Raw genomic sequence first — 20,756 nt, 5'->3', positions numbered from 1 at the left:
TATCTTCCTTCTGAACAACTGATCCGTCTTTCTTTCTGTTTCCTTGCTAACAGCTCCAGCTCACTGGGAGCTGCTGCATCTACGTCCTTTCCCTCCTTCCCCCGTAGAGGAGTCTGACCTATTTCCTGTCAGATTTCCCCTCTAGTGTTTCTAAGCTCCACCCAGCACCCTTCATGAACCAAAGCAGCTGCCATAAAGGGTGCTCTGCTGTTCTAAGGTGTCTGTGCTAGATGTAGGTGCTGGAGTCTGGTCAGGTGTTCCATCTTACCTGGGAAGTGGGATACTATACCTCAGGAGGAGGTGCAGTACCTTTGTGGCGACTGAACCCTCAGGGGTGCTACAACTGTCTACCTGCCCTCTGTGTACTGCTGGGTCTGTCACTCCCTACCTGCCCTCCATGTGTAGTGTGGGGTTCTGTCACTACCTACCTGCCCTCCATTTGTATTGCAGGGTTCTTCCACTCTCTACCTGCCCTCTTTGTGTAGTGCAGGGGTCTGTCACTCTCTACCTGCCCGCTATGTGTAGTGTGGGGTAGCTACGGGGGGGCTACGCTACTGTTACATTTTGCGGTGGAGCAGGGAGAATCGATATCCCTGCTCTGCCGCTCAGCCACTATGTTCTAATCTCTTAGGTGTACAGTGCAGGGGACCTGTGCTGAGGTCACAGGAGGGGAGGAGCCAGGGGTCACATGATGAGGGCCCTCAATGTATGCAGGACTCTGCTGTGCTGCTTGTCAATCATCGTGCTGGATAAGGGTAAGCTTATGTGTGGGGTCAGGATAGGTTTACAGGGTAGATGTAGCAGAGCCACGTGTGTTCGAGGTGTATGGAGCGGAGCCGCATGTGTACGAGGTGTACGGAGCTGAGCCGCATGTGTACGAGGTGTACGGAACTGAGCCGCGTGTGTGAGGTGTACGGAGCTGAGCCGTGTGTGTACGAGGTGTACGGAGCAGAGCCGCTTGTGTAAGAGGTGTGCGGAGCGGAGCCACGTTTGTACGAGGTGTGCGGAGCTGAGCCGCATATGTACGGAGCTGAGCCGCGTGTGTACGAAGTGTGGCGAGCGGAGCCACGTGTGTACGAGGTGTGCGGAGCACAGCCGCATATGTACGAGGTGTACGGAGCAGAGCCACATATGAACGAGGTGTGCGGAGCAGAGCCGCGTGTGTACGAGGTGTACAAGGTGAGCCGCGTGTGTGCGAGGTGTGCGGAGCAGAGCCGCGTGTGTACGAGGTGTGCGGAGCTGAGCCGCGTGTGTACGAGGTGTGCGGCGCTGAGCCGCGTGTGTACGAGGTGTGCGGCGCTGAGCCGCGTGTGTACGAGGTGTGCGGCGCTGAGCCGCGTGTGTACGAGGTGTGCGGAGCTGAGCCGCGTGTGTACGAGGTGTGCGGAGCTGAGCCGCGTGTGTACGAGGTGCGCGGAGCTGAGCCGCGTGTGTACGAGGTGCGCGGAGCTGAGCCGCGTGTGTACGAGGTGCGCGGAGCTGAGCCGCGTGTGTACGAGGTGCACGGAGCTGAGCCGCGTATGTACGAGGTGTACGGAGCTGAGCCGCGTTTGTACGAGGTGTACGGAGCTGAGCCGTGTGTGCAGAGCAGAGCTGTGTGTGTACGGAGTGGAGCCACGTGTGTACAGGGTGTACGAAATGGAGCCCTGTGTGTACAGGGTGGAGCCGCGTGTGTACGGGGTGAATGGAACAAAGCCGCATGTGTACGAGGTTTACGGAGTGGAGCCATGTGTGTACAAGGTGTACAGAGTGTGGCCGCGTGTGTACAAGGTGTATGGAGCAGAGTTGTATGTGTACGAGGTTTACGGAGTGAAGTCATGTGCGAGGTGTACGGAGCAGAGACGTGTGTATCAGGCATAGAAAGCGGAACCGTGTGTGTATAAGGTGTGGAGAGCCCTGCGTGTACAAGGTGTATGGTGGGGAGCATTAATACCTCCCAACCGTCACAGATCCAGTGGGACAATCCCGATTTTGAGAGTCTTCCCTGGCTGGGAGCTTACTTTTCCCACGAACACAGGAGTACACGGGGGAGCCCCGAGGAGCACTTTAAAATTTGCAAATGATGTTCCACCGGAAATGACGTGCTAGAACAGACCTGGGCAAGGGGCGGCCCCCGGGCTGCATCCGGCACGCTCACTTCCTGTGACCGGCCCACGGAGGCGTCCGGGACTTCTCCGGTTACTGCTTTCCTCATGAATCATTCATGAGGAAAGCAGGAAGCAGAGGAGTCCCGGCAGACGCGGCGGTGAGCGGCGCAGAAACATTGCCTCCAGCGCACCGCCCACACACCAGACCTGCGGCGCTGACTGGTCGAGGCTGGAGGGGGGCGTGGTCTGAGAGAGGGCTGCGTAGATGCCGTTTGTGGCATCTGCTTGCAGCAGTATACATCACACCACACCTCCAACTCTGTGCTAAAACGTGCGGGCGTGGAGGCGTGGTGTGATCTATACTGCTGCAAGCAGACCAGTGACACTGTGGTGCAGCGTAAGGCTAGCATCAATTACTTTAGATTGGGTCTGGACTGGGTGTTTACGTCAGGCCAGGGTCCATATTTTTATTGTATTGTAAATCTTTGCATTGTTTAACAGTTTGTTTATGAAAAGATAGCATATGTATACTATATATTATATACATATATAGTATTGGGTACAACTGAGTTAATTATATTAGTCCGGCCCTCTGACACCATCCCAATTTCTAATGCGGCCCCATGGCAAAATTAATTGCCCACCCCTGTGCTAGAAGCTGACCAGAAATGAGGTAATTTCGGGAGGAGATTGTGGTGGAACCATGGAGGTACTTCAGGGAATGCTTCAGATCCATCACTGTGTCCTCCTCCGACAGCGCGGACAGCGGGATCGCCTCGCCTTGGACTCGCGGATGTAGGCCATGATATGTCCTGCACCGGGAGGCTCAGGTGGGCACTACAATGGGAGCCAGGCTGCTATAGTATCTTTATAGAATCTTTCTTTTTCTCTCTGTTTCTTTCTCTCTCTGTTGTTCTTTCTTTCTCTCTAATCTTTCTTTTTTTTCTTTCTCTCTTTCTGTTCTTTCTTTCCCCTCTTTCTTTCTCTCTGTTTCTTTCTCTCTCTGTTTCGTTCTTTCTCTCTCTGTCCTTTCATCTCTTTCTTTCTCTCTCCAATCGTTCTTTCTCTCTCTGTTCCCTTTCTTTCCCCTCTTTCTTTCTTTCTCTCTGTTCTTTCTCTCTCCACATTTTAGAGGGCCACATCCTCATTACAGAAGGTCACATCCCCATTACACAGGGTCACATCCACATTTTAGAGGGCCACATTCACCTTGTAGAGAGTCACATCCACATTGTAGAGGGTCACATCATGTGACCCTCTACAATGTGGATGTGACTCTCTACAATGTGAATATGGCCCTCTAAAATGTGGATGTGACCTTCTGTAATGGGGATGTGACCCTCTGTAATGGGGATGTGGCCCTCTATAATGTGCATGTGACCCTCTGTATTGTGGATGTGACCCTCTATAATGTGGATGTGACCCACTGTAATGTGGATGTGACCCTCTGTAATGTGGTTGTAACCCTCTATAACAGGGTTGGACAATTAACTTTCCTGAGGTGCCACATGAGAGACCATGACTGTCGTGGAGGGCCGAACCAATAGGCCAAAATTAATTCTTCTAAATATTAATATTGATATTTTATTATTATATTATTGATCATTTTATTAATATTAATTGTATCAGAATTGTATATTGAGCAGAATTAAGAATGCCGACACCCCCTATATATCGTTTGAACCCGAGCACAGCCCCTTCAGTATATTGTATGAGCCCCCCAACAGCCCCTTATATGTGGCATGAGACCCACACAGCCTCCCTATATATACAGCATGAGCCCCACATAGCCTCCCTATATACAGCATGAACCCCACACAGCCTCCCCATATACTGCATGAGCCCCACACAGCCTCCTCCTGACGAAGGCAGATGCCAAAACGAGCGTCGGTGTCAGGCGCATCCTGGGGATCCTGCATACAATAGGTACAAGGTATATTGCGCATTTTTGTGCATACTTGTTTTCAGCCACTTATATTGATGCATAATATTACATCTGCCATTGAGCACATACCCTTAATACTGATTTTTGGGCATGTTTGTTTTCAGCCACATGTATTGATGCTTAATATTATATCTGCCATTGAGCACATATCCTTAATTTTGATTTTTTTGATTGACACATGTCTTCATCATATATGGCTGTAATTTTCAGTTATTTTTTAGATTACATTGATTGCATTTGCACTTTGTCAGGCTGTGTATTGTAGCTTTGCCTTAAAGGATTTTTTCTATTGTGTTTTCTTTTTGCAACCTTGCACTTTATATAAATACTAGCCGAAGAGCCCGGCGCTGCCCGTGCATAGTAACTTACTGTGGCTAGTTATAGCAAATTATAATTATCCTCCATTCCATAGTCCCATGCCCATATACCCATCATACATATCCACGATCCCATAGGCCTGTGCCCATATACCCATCATACATATCCTTCATCCCATAGTCGAGTGCCCATATACCCATCACACATCCTCCATCCCATAGTCCCATGCCCATATACCCATCATACATATCTTCCATCCCATAGTCCAGTGCCCATATACTCATCATACATATTCGCCATCCCATAGTTGAGTGCTCATATACCCATCACACATCCTTCATCTCATAGTCCCATGCCCATTTACCCATCATACATATCCACCATCCTATAGTCCAGTGCCCATATACCCATCACACATCCTCCATCCCATAGTCCCGTGCCCATATACATATCCGCCATCCCATAGTCCCGTGCCCATATACCCGCCAAACATATCCTCCATCCCATAGTCCAGTGCCCATATACCCATCACACATCCTCCATCCCATAGTCCTGTGCCCATATACATATCCGCCATCCCATAGTCCCGTGCTCATATACCCGTCATACATATCCTCCATCCCATAGTCCCGTGCCCATATACGCATCACACATCCTTCATCTCATAGTCCCATGCCCATATACAAATCATACATATCCTCCATCCCATAGTCCTGTGTCCATATACCCATCATACATATCCACCATCTCATAGTCCCGTGCCCATATACCCGTCATACATATCCTCCATCCCATAGTCCAGTGCTCATATACCCATCACACATCCTCCATCCCATAGTCCCGTGCCCATATACATATCCACCATCCCATAGTCCCGTGCCCATATACCCGTCAAACATATCCTCCATCCCATAGTCAAGTGCCCATATACCATCATACATATTCTCCATCCCATAGTCCCATGCCCATATACCCATCATATTCGCCATCCCATAGTCGAGTGCCCATATACCCATCACACATCCTTCATCTCATAGTCCCGTGCCCATATACCCATCATGCATATCTTCCATCCCATAGTCCCGTGCCCATATACTCATCATACATATCCGCCATTTCATAGTCTCATGCCCATATACCCGTCAAACATATCCTCCATCCCATAGTCAAGTGCCCATATACCCATCACACATCCTCCATCCCATAGTCCCGTGCCCATATACATATCCGCCATCCCATAGTCCCGTGCCCATATACCCGTCATACATATCCTCCATCCCATAGTCCAGTGCCCATATACCCATCACACATCCTCCATCCCATAGTCAACCATTATGACATCATAATGAGCGGCGGCAGGGCTTGCAACCTATGATGACATCAGCGTCGCCATGGCAACCATTGTGACATCATAATGAGGGGCGGGGCTTGATACGCACACACTGCTTCCCCAGTATGCAAATAGGGGCGTTATGACATCATAATGAGGGGCGAGGCTTGACGCGCACACACTTTTTCCCCCAGTATGCAGATAGGGGCAAAATTGTTTGGTGAATTGGAATGCGCGGGGTTAAAATTTCACCTCACAACATAGCTTAGGACGCTCTCGGGGGCCAGACGTGTGACTGTGCCAAATTTTGTGGCTGTAGCTGCGACGGTGCGGATGCCTATCCCGGACATACACACATACATACACACATACACACACACATACATACACACTTTGAGCTTTATATATTAGATTGCTTTTTTGCACTATTCTGATACCTGTGCCTATTTTATGAATTTTTCTTCTTGCACAAGCACTTTATATATTCATGTTTGCACATCATATTTGTATATCAATTAATATATTAATTATCTTTTGGCTCGTCAAAAAAACATATTTTTTGTGTGATTATATTACATCTTACTAAGCCATATTATGTGCAATATATTAGGTGCAATTTAATCCCCAGTGTTGCCCTTCTTTTGGTATTTTGTTCCCACCCTCCTTTTTAGTGACTTTTTGAATTTTCAATAAACATTGTTTTAAATTTTATACTGGAAGTTTCTTTTGTTTTTTCTCATTGTGAAATACCTTATATGTGGCATGAGCCCCACACAGCCTCCCCATATACTGCATGAGCCCCACACAGCCTTCCCCATATACTGCATGAGCCCCACACAGCCTTCCCCATATGCGACATGAGCCCCACACAGCCTTCCCCATATGCGGCATGAGCCCCACACAGCCTCCCCATATACTGTATGAGCCCCACACAGCCTCCCTATATACTGCATGAGCCCCACACAGCCTCCCTATATACTGCATGAGCCCCACAGAGCCTCCCCATATACTGCATGAGCCCCACACAGCCTCCCTATATACTGCATGAGCCCCACACAGCTTCCCCATATACTGCATGAGCCCCACACAGCCTCCCTATATACTGCATGAGCCCCACACAGCCTCCCCATATACTGCATGAGCCCCACACAGCCTCCCTATATACTGCATGAGCCACACACAGCCTCCCTATATACACCATGTGCAGCAGCAGCACCATATCACCCCCTCATGTCACCCCAGGTGTGCAGCACCATGTCGTCACTTAGCCCAGGTGTGCAGCACCATGTCGTCACCCACCCCAGGTGTGCAGCACCATGTCATCACCCACCCCAGGTGTGCAGCATCATGTCGTCACCCCCATAGCCTTCCCATGCCCACCCAAATGGCCCATACACATAAGGAAAAAAAACACCACATATACACCTCGTCCCATTCCCTGTCACTGTGCTTCTCTCCCTGCCTCTGATGCGGTGTCCACGTCCAATATTATCCCTATTTGACGAATGAGTGCTATCCCTGAGGGTGTTTCAATACTGTAGCGCATAGCACACTATAGCTGATTGTAAAGAATATATATACAGTATACAGCTCTTGCAAAAATCAAGAGACCTCTTTAAAATTTTCAGTTTGTCTGATTTTTCTCTTTATATTTTTGAGTAAAATGTAAATTGCTCTTATATTCTATAAACTACTGGGAACATGTCTCCGAATTTCCAAGCACTAAATTTTGTATTTGTTTTTCTGAAAATGAGAAATGGTCAAAATTAGAAAAAAAATGCAGTGCTTGCAGACCTCAAATAATGCAAAGAAAACAAGTTCATAATCATTTAGAAACAACAATACTAATGTTTTACCTCAGGAAGAGTTCAGAAATCAATATTTTGTGGAATAACCATGATTGTTTATCCCAGCTTTCATGCGTCTTGGCATGCTTTCCACCAGTCTTTCACACTGTTTTTGGGTGAATTTATGCCACTCCTGGTACAATAATGTAAGCAGTTCTTCTTTGTTTGATGGCTTGTGACTATCCTTCTTCCTCTTGATTACATTCCAGAGGTTTTCAATGGGGCTCAGGTCTGGAGAATGGGTTGGCCATGACAGGGATTTGATGTGGTGGTCACTTAATTTTTTTTATAAATATATATATATCACCGCACTGAAAATATGGGGCTGAGATATCGGCTGGTTGTATAAGCACTACTACAACCACTACCAATAATTTAGTAAAATTACGGTAGTATTACCATGTACTGATAGTGGTGGTGTAGCGTGCCGAGGGTTCAGAGAGCTGGACCTGCAGCAAGGCAGGATTTGTGCTGATATCAATTTATGGTATGCTGTGGACCCCTGGCTGACACGCTGATATGAAGCAAATGAGAAAAATAAATTTGTTAATTGAGCACTTACTTGTGTTTTCATGGGGTGATACACTAACAGAGCCTTTTTTCTATTGATAAGTATTTATTGTTCCTCAACCATTTTTATGAAATGGGTTGTTAGAAGGTGTACCTCTGTCGCACATGTGCTATACTCAAGTGCTACTACAGGAGACCCAAGCCTTAAGATGGGCCGCGGCCTGCATCACAGTGGACCACTGCATTGTGCTTGCCCCCCAGGCTAAAATTTGCCAGCCAGTTCTAGTCCCTGGAGCATCTGCTTGCTGCTGACAAAAAACATGGTGTTACAGCAGAGCCTGAAGGAGCAACCAGACGCCTAGCATTAGCCTGGGCAAGATGCCTGGACCGACGTCTCTGCTGAGCAGGAATCTCTGTGGCTGCAGAGGAATGGGAGACCGCAGAGGACATGGCTTAAGATTCCCCCTGTGCAGTGGGGGATACTCGACACCTAATATTGCCTCGCTACGCTCAAAGGCTGCAATGATTAGTGGAGCGCAGATGTTCTCCACCGGCTCCCAGGTCTGAGCCATGACCCCTCCAATCCACCAGATAATACTTTTTTTTCCACGTACCACCTTGCAGTCCACATTGGCGTTCACCTCAAACTCGTCCGAGGACAAGCTTGATGTCCCAGCAGATGACTCGGAGAACCGGGACATGTGAACGGGCTTAAGGAGAGAAACATTGAAGCTATCAGTGATACCCAGGTGAGGGGGAAGGGCCAGCCGGTAGACTACAGGGTTGACCTTTTTGAGGACTTTAAAAGGACCAATGTAGCGAGGTGCGAACTTAGTGGACTCGACCCGGAGCCTGATGTTACGGGTGGAGAGCCACACTAAGTCGCCAGGGGAGAAGGTGGGAGCGGGGCGCCGGTGTGCATCGGCAGAGGACCTCATTCTTTCCTTGGAGGCCCAGTTGGCATTCTGAGTGCGGTCCAAATGTCACGTACCTCCACCGCCCAGTCTGCCACCCTAGAATCAGTGGAAGACACGGGCATGGGAACAGGGACACGAGGTTGCTGGCCATAATTGTGGAGGAATGGGGTCAGACTGGTGGAATCGGCCACAGCGTTGTTCAACGCAAACTCCACCCATTGTAGCAGGGATGCCCAGTCATCCTCCCTTGCCAAGACAAAGTGTCATAGATATGTGACCAGGGTCTGGTTGGCTCTCTCTACCAACCCATTCATCTCGGGATGATAGGCCGAGGAGAGATTCAGCTCAATGCTGAGCAGACTACATAGTTCTCTCCAGAACCGAGACACAAACTGGGGACCTCGGTCACTGACTACCTTGTCTGGCATACCATGCAGGTGAAAGACATGTTTAATGAAGAGCGTTGCCAGGCCCCGAGCAGAAGGTAACCTCGAGAGAGGCACCAGATGCACCATTTTGGAGAAATGGTCAGTGACAACCCAAATAACCGTGCTGCCATTGGACTTGGGCAGTCCCACCACAAAATCCATGCCGACCATTTCCGAGGGCCTGTCCGCCACCGGCAGGGGGTAAAGTAGCCCAGCGGGCCGTTGCCGAGGAGACCTATTCTGGGCTCAAGAGACACACGCCCGAATGTAGTCTCTGACGTCCCGGGACATATGTGGCCACCAATATGCTCTCGCCAGGAGGTCGGTTGTCCACTTCGTCCCAAAGTGTCCACCCACTCAGGAAGCGTGAGCCCAAGAGAGGACCTCCGGCCGCAAACGGGCAGGGATAAAAGTCTTGCCCGGAAGCACCGAATCTAGAGTGACCGGAGTCACGGTCCTCAGGCTCTCAGATGGGATGATCAAGCGAGGCTCTGTCTCCTCCTCTTCCGATGACACCACGGAGCGAGGGAGAGCGTCGGCCCAGATGTTCTTCTCACCGGACAAAAAATTAAGGGTAAAGTGGAACTGGGAGAAAAAGAGCAACCATCTGGCCTGGCGAGAATGTAGCCGCTGGGCTGTCTGTAGGTAGACCAAGTTTTTGTGGTTAGTAAACACCTGGAAGGGAAAGCGAGCCCCCTCCAGGAGATGTCTCCACTCCGAGAAGGCCAACTTCATTGCCAGCAACTCCCTGTCCCCGATGGAATAGTTCCTCTCCGTCGGTGAGAAGGTCTTGGAGAAAAAGAAGCACGGATGCTTCCGACCTTGAGCGTCTTTCTGGAAAAGAACCGCTCCAGCACCGACGGAAGAGGCATCCACCTCCAAGATAAAAGGCTTATCAACATCGGGGCGGTGGACAATGGGAGCGCCAGCAAAATGAGTCTTGATGGAAACGAAGGCCTTGGAGACCTGTTCTGACCACAACTTGGGGTATTCCAAAACAATCCAGACCCCCTTTTTTTCTCCATTTTCTTGTTGACACTGCAGACTACAGCCAGATCCTTATAATACTACAGCGTGAAAATTCAGCAATTTTAAAGTTTTTGCCCATCCCAGGCATCACATCTGAGTGCGCTGAAAATTCTGGCATTTTTTTGTGGTACTGTAGTATTTTTGGATTGTCTTATAGAATTTTTTGCCACCATTTTGCTGACAAAAAATATTTAGCTGGCCAAAAAGTATTTAGCTGATAAAAAAATATTTAGCTGCTCCAAAAATATTTAGCTGCCAAAAAAATATTTAGGGGGCAAAAAAATATTTAGCTGGACAAAAAATATTTAGCTGCCAAAAAGAATTTAGGTGCCAAAAAATATTTAGCTACAGTTCATATATTTAACACTGTGTTTTGTCCACCACATGCATCGCATATCATTGCGCTAAATATTTTACAATTTTAGTTCTTCAAATAATTTTTTTTAGCGTCATAGCCTACTTATTGACACAATTTGGTGGCCAAAAAAAAAATATAGGCCACATATTTAACAGTGTGCTATCTCCGTCAGACACCAGATCTATCTGTGGGCTACAAATTGTGGCATTTCAGGGCTACAAATTGTGGCATTTCAGGACTACATTCCACTGTATTTGCTCTCTGTTACCCTATTTCTATTCACTATTTAGGGGTAAAAAATTTCAAAATACAGGCCACATATTGGACAGTCTGGTATCTCCGTTAAACGCCAGATCTATCTGTGGCCTACAAATTGTGGCATTTCAGGCCTCCATGAAACATTTTTTTGTGGTGTGTTACTCTATTTTCATACCCTATTTTTAAAAAAAAAAAATATATAAATACAGGCCACATATTTTACAGTGTGGTATCTCCGTGACACATCTCATGTATCTTTGGTCAACAAAATGTGGCATTTTAGGGCTCCATTCAACTGTTTTTGCTGTGTCTTACCCTAGTTCTAAACACTTAACAGTTCTAAACAGATGGGAAGATGGCCGCCGGTCCAGGGACGGCGCATGCGCAGGTTCAGATCTTGTCCCGAGATCTCGGGGGACGAGATTTGAATCTTATCCCCCGAGATCTCGGGACGAGATCTGAACCTGCGCATGCGCCGTCCCCGGACCGGTGGCCATCTTCCCGGCGTCCATGTTCCCGGAGGCCACCGCAACATGGCGGTGGCCAGCAAGGGATGCGCGGGGGCCTCCGGGCTTGGAGGAAATGCCGGCGGAGCCGCCGCCCCTACACCGGAGCACAGAGAGCCGCTACCCCTGCACCGGAGCACAGCCCGCTGCCACCACCGCACTAGAGCCCCGCGGCACCCGCACCAGCCTCTGGAGGTTAGTATATTTCGACCATAAGACGCACCCCCCACTTTCTCCAAAAAATTTTTGGGAAAAAAGTGCGTCTTATGGTCTGAAAAATACGGTAATTTGGATGCAAAAAAACAAACAATACAAAATCGCAGCATGCTGAGAGCTGCTACTGAGCAGTTGCGGGCAGTGCCATGTTGGAGGAGGAATTTTTTTTCTTCTCCAGTAAGATGGGGCCGCCGGTGCATGCGCAGTAACAGCTATCAGATCACAGATATACTGTAGACACTGAGAGCTGCTACTGCGCAGGCGCGGTGGGCGCCATTTTAAAATTGTTTTTTTTTCCAATCTGAATAACATCAACCACATTTATTATTAGGATATTAAACATGTGACTATGCTGCAGCGCAGGTGCCATGGCTGAAACCTGCCTGCAGAAAGGTTTTTTTTTTCTTCAGTATGTTAGGTATTCATCATGCAAACTAGTGGACAGGTCAGTGAGGGATCAGTGACCTGTCAGCAGTCTACATTATGAATAGTTTATCAGAGCACCATATAAAGACCCCCCACAGGCCGCCCTGGAGCACGAGCATATCATTAACTCACAACTGAAAATAAAGATTAAACAACAGTCACAAGATGGATTTCATCACCAGGTATCAGTGTAATCAGTATAATGGCGCCGACCTGACAGTGTCTGTAGGTTACTGTACACAATCTTGCTGACAGGTTTTCTTTAATTAAGAAATTACAGTAGAATTATGGCTTCAAAGTGTCGCTGTGCAAGCATTGTAAGCCTACAAATTGAAATACAAAATAATTAAATGGGATATTTTATCACCTTAGACACTGTTAGTGAGTCAAAAGACCAAAAGCTATTGCATTTGTTATCACACACAAGTCACATTGGGGAATGCATTATTTACATGGATGAATTATCTCACAAACGAAAACCAATTCAGCAAAAGTAATTGGATGTTTGAATTCAGCGCCCTCAAAATACCCTAAAACCATTAAAAAGAAAACCCTTTATTATTTACGCCCATTGCATACTGTAGGTTAACATCCACCTCAGTGTTGTGGCTGTAGCCAAACATGTGCAGCGCTTGCAAGCTCTTTTTAATAGAACATGTAAGCGCTGATCTGAAGTTGGCTGGAGTGCACAGTCCAGTGAGCAATTGTGTTTTACGTATGACGCCTACTTGGATGTTTAATTGGACTTCTGCTGGCAGTTGAGGGAAATGCAACAGAACCAATTTACAAGCACAGTGAGAATACAAATGGAAAACACCAAACCTTGGCAAGAATCTAATTTTATTCCCATTTGTACTGAATTATTTTAGTTAGGTGATGTAGACACAGCATGTAGACACAGTGAATATGTTGTTATCTGCGCCATCAATGAACGTCAACTGGGTGGTTTCATCGGTCAGGGCTGACAGGATGTGTTTTGGCAAAATTTTACAAGCTCAACAAAAAGAGAATCTTTTACATTTAGTGACATTTTATTTATGCATTCAGTGTCAAGTACATAATAAGTGCAAATATTCAGAGTCCATAAGTCCGCTAGGAACTACAGAGAGTGACCTACAAATCGTAATAAACCGATCGAGCTGGACCCGGCTACCGTAACATGTAATTCTGTCATCCCAATCCCTTACAACAGAAGTACTGCAAGTTGAATTCATACAAAAACGGAGAGAAGTACCGCACACTGATTTTACTTGTGCTGGAAAACACGAAACATTAGTCTACAGTTCTACGTATATATATATATATTTATATAATCGAAATAACTCCAACCAGCGGGCCTAGAGACAACGAAGCAAGTCTGTCCTATTGCATCAATTGCCCTAAGCATGAAGCCCTAGCCGCACGTCACATTAAGTTATAGAAGCGCTGCCGAGAATAGCAGAAAAAACACTGCAAAATAATAAGAAATTAAAAAAAAAAATAATAACATTTTACTTAGGCTTCCAACATCATGCACTTTTAAGCAACACAAAAAAAAAGAAACACGTCTAGTACACTTTTTGTATCTCTTCACTATACTTTAGTGCTTGACACGGCTGATTGCAAGTATTCTAATAGCGTAGAAGCAGGTTCTGCTCCTCGATAAGTTTTTATTTTTTGGATGTTTCGATAAACACAGAGTGTTGGAAAAGAGAATGGTGCAATAAATCTGTAAGTAAAGTGTAGAACACAGCTGTTTCCACGTTAGACTCCACAATTTACCAAGAATCGACTGGACTACATAGACTATTTATTCCTTCTGCTTCGCACCAGGAATTTTAGCTTGAATTCTGCAAATAAAAAAAAACACATTTTAGTTAATTAAATTTACACTTCTATTTTAAAATGTCTTAATTATTCTACTCCCTGGCATTACTGAGACCCTTTATACTGACGAGCACAGAAAGCACACTCAGCTATAAAGCAGCACCTAATGTGGTGGTGCATTGGGCCCCTCACGCTTTAGCGCCCATATCTGTTCCTCCAATCACTACACCCCCTCTCGCACTGGAATAGAGATACATAGTGGGCGCAATTGCGTTAAGTCATTTGGAGATGGCATAGCTACTTACATATGATCACATTTAAAGAGTTATCAGGAACTATTTCATTTTTTTACAATGTGCCCAACACTGATCTCACAGACGGCTCCTGCCAGTGATTCAGCGACTTCCACTTGTGTCACATCGACAGAGCAGCGGCTTCTCTTCCGCTCTGCTCGGTTGGCGGGGCATTAGTGCTGACGTCATGCTAATTGACAGGTGCCTCCCAACTACCTACAGTAACTGTATAGAGGCAGCTGTCAATCAGCATGACGCCGGCAGTCACGCCCTGTTGACAGAGCAGAGCGGAAGAGAAAAAGCTGTCCTGTTGACATGGAGCAGTCGGTGACCACTCTGAGCTGGTGACCACTCTGAGCTGGCGCCGGGTAGTTGCATCTGTTACCAACTACCTACCGGTTAGTTTTTATGTCCATAGTAAAAAAAATAAAAATAGTCCCGACTCCCCGAGTAACACCCTTTAAAGTTTATGGAAACTTTATGGGTCATTGTTTTACTTAAATGTATGCATTTTGGGCTAAAAACAATTATTGCTATTCAGTGTCGTTAAAAAAGTTGCATTGCTTGCCTTCTCCAGCCTCTGTGTTGTCTTTTTATTAGCTCCCGTGCGCTGATCTCGGACTACAAACCATATCAAAGTTGAGCTGAACTTTGCAGTCATAAATCAGCAGAGAGACGCTCACAAAAAGAAAAAGTTACAAACTCTCCTAGCAGAATGAGCTCACTGATGGATTAACAGTTAACTCATTCAACAGCCAGCAACCTACAGAGAAACAAAAAAGCCTGTAAAAGCCAGATGACATCTTTAATGAAAACCTGATTGAAATAAATATAAATGAATAAAAATAAAGTTTCCAAATGTGTCCATATCATTTAGAGACATATTTGGGTAAAAAATATTTTTCCTTATGTATAAATAGCACACATTGCGAAGGTACTGTACAAACAAAATACAATGGAAATCTCCATACTTTTTTTTTTATTGAAGAGATAGTCTCATCAAAACAAGTTATCACCTATACCCTCAGATGATCGTTGGAGGTTCAACTGCTGGGACCCTCACTGATCGGCAGAATGGGAAATTATCCCCCCAATGGGGCACTTTTATCCCTTTTCTAAAAAAAAGTAGCCGATTGGATGCCCGGCCATCGCTCCACTCATTCTTTATGGGCAGAGCTCCGGGAAAGAATGGTGCGGCCCTATTTTGCCAGTCCCAACGGTCAGACCCCCAATGCTCGACACGTCATCACCTTTGGCATGAGGGAAGGAGCCATATCATATTCACTTACTTTGCCACAATTGTGTTCATGTTTGTCCTCACCAGTCCCAAATACTGGTCAATTTGTGCCTAGAAGAGGAAAATATCCGCTTATTAAATTAGTTATCATTGCAATTAGATGGATGAACTTAAAACAATTCTTACCTGATACTTGTCATATACGGCTGGGAGAGAGAACATGGACACCACAGCTACACAATATAAAGAGATGAAGCATCAGATTAATGACAAATTATCAGCATAACAAGTCATTATTATTGTTCTAACTCAAAATATAGAATTTTTTTAATGTATTTTTTTATTTTATCTTTCTTTCTATCCTTTTATGTCATATCTATCCCTTAACTGTTTCTTATATATCTTTCTACCTATCATTATACCAATTTTTCTATTTGTATTCTGGCATTCATGACAGTACTCCGTGGCAGTGCATGCTTCCTTAGCCATCACCCAAATGCCAGTAGTATCCTTGGTGCCTCTGGCATTTACAAGGCCCCCACATGATGGACGTCTTGTGGGGGCCGAGTGATTAGGTCTCATGTGACATAATGGGTACGGCACCCATGAGAGCGGCACTCAGATGCTGGCTGAGGAAGTTCACGCGGTCATGGTGTGGCTGTGATGCAGTGCCGATATGGATGCCGGACCAGGGATTTGCTCAACTCTTCCTGCTATCCATCATCTCTCGTAAATCTGTTACGCAACCATCAGTCTACTGTTGATCTAAATTTCTGAATACCAAGCAAAGCCCATAACTAGCCCCTTTAAAAGCATATTCCAATAAGAATAAGTCATCACTTCACATGGAGAACAGGGAAGCCTCTTTCTTGGAATCTGAGGTATTTGGTAGAAAATTTGAGAGCAGCAAAATATGATTCCAGCTATGGGTCACTATCTAGGTTGCTTGCGGTAGTTGTGATAGAATTCCTGTTTTCTCTGCTGTAAATGTAGCAGTGCTCAAATGCTGAGCCGTGTATAACCCCGCCCATACCCCTGATTGGCAGCTTCCTATGTACATAGTCCGCAAGCTGCCAGTGGTGGGGGCAGGGTTACACAGATTAGCCTGACTGGTCTGCATGTGACAACCTGTCCAGACGTGCTAATCTCCTGCTGATAAAACACTGATTGTACTGAAACTACAACACACAGCCTAATGAGTGACACATCCCTGTAATCAGGCTTTCTAGCCCTATATTGAGCTGCTCTCTCTCTCTAACACAGGTCAGACACAAATATAGCCTTAAGGTGCATTTACACTGGCCAATATTCTGGAACGAATGTTCCTCCTAGGAATGCCCATTTCCCAATTATTGCTGATGACCTAAAGAACAAGCAAAACGCTTACAAATCTTAATTCTTGGCAGCACGTCGCAAGATATACGCTGTCGAGAGCGATAATATTCTGTTTACACAGAAAAATTGTATAACTGACAGAATTGGCTTGCGTGTAGCCGATCAGCTGACGTTTATCAGCTGTGGTTGGACAGTGTGAAAGCATCCTTATTCAGCATATCTATTTATATAATTGCCTTGTAATGTCTTCATTTCCTGTTCTGTCCAGATGTCACCATTTCCCAGAATTCCAAGCGGAGGAAGTTCACCGACCGCCATATTGGAACACACAAGTGTTAGGTGTCTCAATATGGAAACTGCTGCTGGTACCAACCTATTGCGCGTTACCACTAGCGGGACACCGTCGTGCCACACACACACACTCTATACGCTGTACGCACCACACACACACACTCACACACACACCCACACTCACACACACTCTATACGCTGTACGCACCACATACACACTCACACACCCACACTCACACACTCAGTCACACTCACACATTCAGACACATTCACACACTCACACTCACACAGTCTCTTGTGCAGTACCACCAGCGGAACACCGTCACACTGTGCCTGCACGAATTCCACACAGGCACAGTGAATCATTCGGCTGATCTCAGCAGCAGAAGCGCGACGTGTCTACAGGCAGAGGAAGCCGGTCACATTAAAGGGGTTTTCCTACGAACAAAAGTTCATTTTAAAAATTGTCTGCGTCTGACCATGTACGGAGCATACCACATCTCCTGGGCACGGGAGGAAGCAAAATACAATACTGACATTACAGCGGGGGATCACAGAGGATTCATTTTGTGAGGTAAAATATTTCACTGACTGTTTTTAAACAATATTTTACCTCACAAAAGGTTTCCTCTGCGATCTCCTGCTGTAATGTCAGTATTGTCTTTTGCTTCCTCACCTGCCCAGGAGCTGTGGTATGCTCCGTACACGGTCAGACAAAGGGGAGAGACAGACAGAGCACAGGGGGGAGACAGCTCAAACGGGACAGCACATGAGGGGAGAACACAGCAGACAAGGAGGATAGCACATGGGGTAGACAGGTGAAAGAAGAGAACACAGACGGGAGAAGTCAGCACATGGGGAAAAAGAGAGTGGATAGGTGGGTGAGCACACGGGGGGAAGAGATTCTCAATGCTGCAAAGCCTGCCCCCATAATGACACTACCTCCCCCCTGATGCGATAGCATCGGGCCTCCTTCAAGTATATATATATATTTATAAAAATAAATACATACAAATACTGTAGATATGTGCTACCGACGGGTATAAATGTACCGACTTCACATTGCAGTTGTGTTCCTTACCCATGATGAGGAGCGTAAGTCCATTGAACAGCGCTCCGACATATGTCAGCAGCCACATTAGTACAGCAAACTAGGAAGGAAAAAGCAAATATATTATCAGGTTAAATCCATGTTCAGATTCTCAGATACAGACTAGTTTAGTGACTCGCCCCCAGAGGCCGCGGGGTCTCGGTGCCGGGCCCGTTGATTACAATGGGAGATGTCACAGTGGCAGTGACCCGGTCCGTGGCCTCAGGTGGTCAATGTAAAAGGGGTAGAGTGATGGGGATAAAGTTGTTGAGATGATTCGTGACGCCACCTGTAGTTTCTGGTCAGTTTGACCAGCGCTGCAGGGTTGCTTCTCTGGGACAGATGGTGTGGTGCAGCAATGATGTTGAAGCCCTTCACAGGTGGAGCTGTAGTCCCAGGGCAGTGTAGATGAGGTTGGCAAGTGGGGAGATGGTGTAAAGAAGTAGATGTAGCAGAGCCAGGTGTAAGGCGCAAGAATAAGTGGAGGACACAAGGGCATGTAGTTCCAAGGCTTTACTCACAGTCTGGTGCACACAGATGCCCGCTTCGGTGCCGTGTTCTCCAGGTCAGGAGCTCAGCCAACTCCCAGGCAAGGTAAAGTACACCTTTCCAGCACTCCTCCAACATATGCCTTCTCTGAACGTCTCCACACTAGCGCCTAATCTGAAGTACTTGTAGTTGCGTATTAAACTCAAGTTCCTCCTTCTTGATGTTACTTAGAACTCTACTTGTACGGCAGACAGCTGTAGCCTGCTTCGGGGGCTCCTTGCTATCATGTCCCGGCTCACCGACGTTGCTGTTGTGCCCCCAAGTCTTAGATGGGAATAAAGTGGTGGCGACTTCTATTCCTCCGGTTTTTTGCTGCAGGAACACCAGTATCCATACAACCTCGGGGACCGGACCCCGGCCATGCGCTTCAAACTTGAGGAAGGGCTCTGCTCTGACCCTAGTCCTTAGTTTAGTACGGAACGTAAGGAGAAGAGAACTATCTTCCTTCTGGAGAATCAGGCTTTCTATGACTCTTTCCTGTGCCAGCAGCTCTAGGTCACAGGAGTCTGCTGCAGCACTTCCTTCACTCCATCCCTCTCAGGGGATCTTCTCTCACAGACTGACCTTTTCCTAATATTCTCCCGCTCTCTTGTGCAGTCTAAGCTCCACCCACCTCCCAGCACTCTTCGTGTTCCAAGCAGGGAGCCACCAAAGGTGCTTTGCTACACTACTATGTTGTGTGGGATGCAGGTGTTGGAGTGTGGTCAGGTGTCTCCACCTTACCTGGATAGTGGGGTACCACACCTCAGGAGGAGGTGCAGTACCTCTGTGGTGACTGATCCCTCAGGGGCGCCACATTTGTATGACACCGGGATGCACAAGGAGAGAACTTGTGCCATGCACCGTCCTGCACAAGACATTGTATAGTGTCCCACAGACTTTCTTCTACTATTACCTGCATGGCATCTTGTTTCTTCTATGCTCATTGACAAATAAATGGGCAATTGGATCATAGGCATAGCCAATGGCTGTCCTTTTTCCACATGACACACATGATGGGTGTACTTTTATGGTTCCCTTTTGCTGTATTGTTACTAAGATTTAATATGGATCCCTTTAAGGAGTATTCTCATCTCATACATCCATGGCATATCCACAGGACACTCCAGAAATGTCTGATAGATGCAGATTCCATCTGTAGAACCATCACCTCGCCCAAGAGCAGAGGCTTATCTTATGCTGGTGTGAATAGAGAGGTGGCGGTGGATGTGCGACTCCATTCACTTAAAAGGGGTTATCCGTGACTAAATTTTTTTTTTTTTTTTAACAATAAGCCATAAAAGCTAACAGGCAGGTAGTGACTGACTTGTTAGCCACTACCTGCCTGTTCTACCCTGCATTAGAGTGGTCAATTCAGCTGCTTTATGTCAACAGTGCAGCTCTTCTAGCCTGTTCTGTTTATGAGGCGTGACTGCCAACGTCATGCTGATTGACAGCTGGCTCCCCACAGTTAGGCAGCAGGGAGCTGGCTGTCATTCAGCATGATATTGGCAGTCATGCCCCATCAACAGAGCAGAGCAGGAGACAAGTCTCAACTCTAATAACGTGACATAGTTAGTAACTACCTACATGTAAGTTCTTAGACCCACAGTAAAAAGTTAATATTAGTCCTGGAAAACCCATTTAAAGAAGACTTTTCACGATGTTAAAAATGTTTTTTGCTGTTATTATATTCCTGCTGTTCCCCTCAACCCCCTGGTAAAGACCATAAAAATTAGCACTAGATAACAAGCCTCATATCTCTGCCATGTGGAAAATTATTTTAAAAAAAACCCAAAAAAAAACAGAATATGCGGGGAAAAACAAGAGCAAAAACTGGACTCTTTTGACCTGGCAACAGGTCCTCTTTAAGTAGGAGTTCCTAAAATAGCCAAGCACGCTGGCAACAAATGTCTGAGTACCCTATAATGCCATTTTCGTGCCATTAATATTTTACATAGGATTAATAAATTTCAGTGGGTGTTTTTATAAAGGGGTGTC

General features: G+C 46.4%; 1 protein-coding gene across 2 annotated transcripts in view; it reads right to left on the bottom strand.

Annotated features, from left to right (window-relative positions):
- Positions 1-13,187: 13,187 nt before the first annotated feature.
- The window catches only part of RTN1 (reticulon 1), a 177,751-nt gene continuing 170,182 nt past the window's right edge, over positions 13,188-20,756 (bottom strand). For both annotated transcript variants that reach the window (XM_073585491.1, XM_073585500.1), the window contains 4 exons: positions 18,219-18,288; positions 15,698-15,744; positions 15,564-15,622; positions 13,188-14,004 (listed from right to left, as the gene is read on the bottom strand). In XM_073585491.1, coding sequence (XP_073441592.1) covers positions 13,965-14,004; positions 15,564-15,622; positions 15,698-15,744; positions 18,219-18,288 — 216 coding nt within the window. In that variant the 3' untranslated portion in view covers positions 13,188-13,964. The remainder of the gene's footprint in view (positions 14,005-15,563; positions 15,623-15,697; positions 15,745-18,218; positions 18,289-20,756) is intronic.

This window comes from Dendrobates tinctorius, unplaced genomic scaffold (assembly GCF_039654945.1).
Source record: "Dendrobates tinctorius isolate UK_male_01 unplaced genomic scaffold, ASM3965494v1 ptg000010l, whole genome shotgun sequence".
In the NCBI taxonomy this organism is placed as follows: Eukaryota; Metazoa; Chordata; class Amphibia; order Anura; family Dendrobatidae; genus Dendrobates; species Dendrobates tinctorius.
Note: the sequence above shows the minus strand (reverse complement) of the source record. Positions and strands in the feature narration are given on the sequence as shown.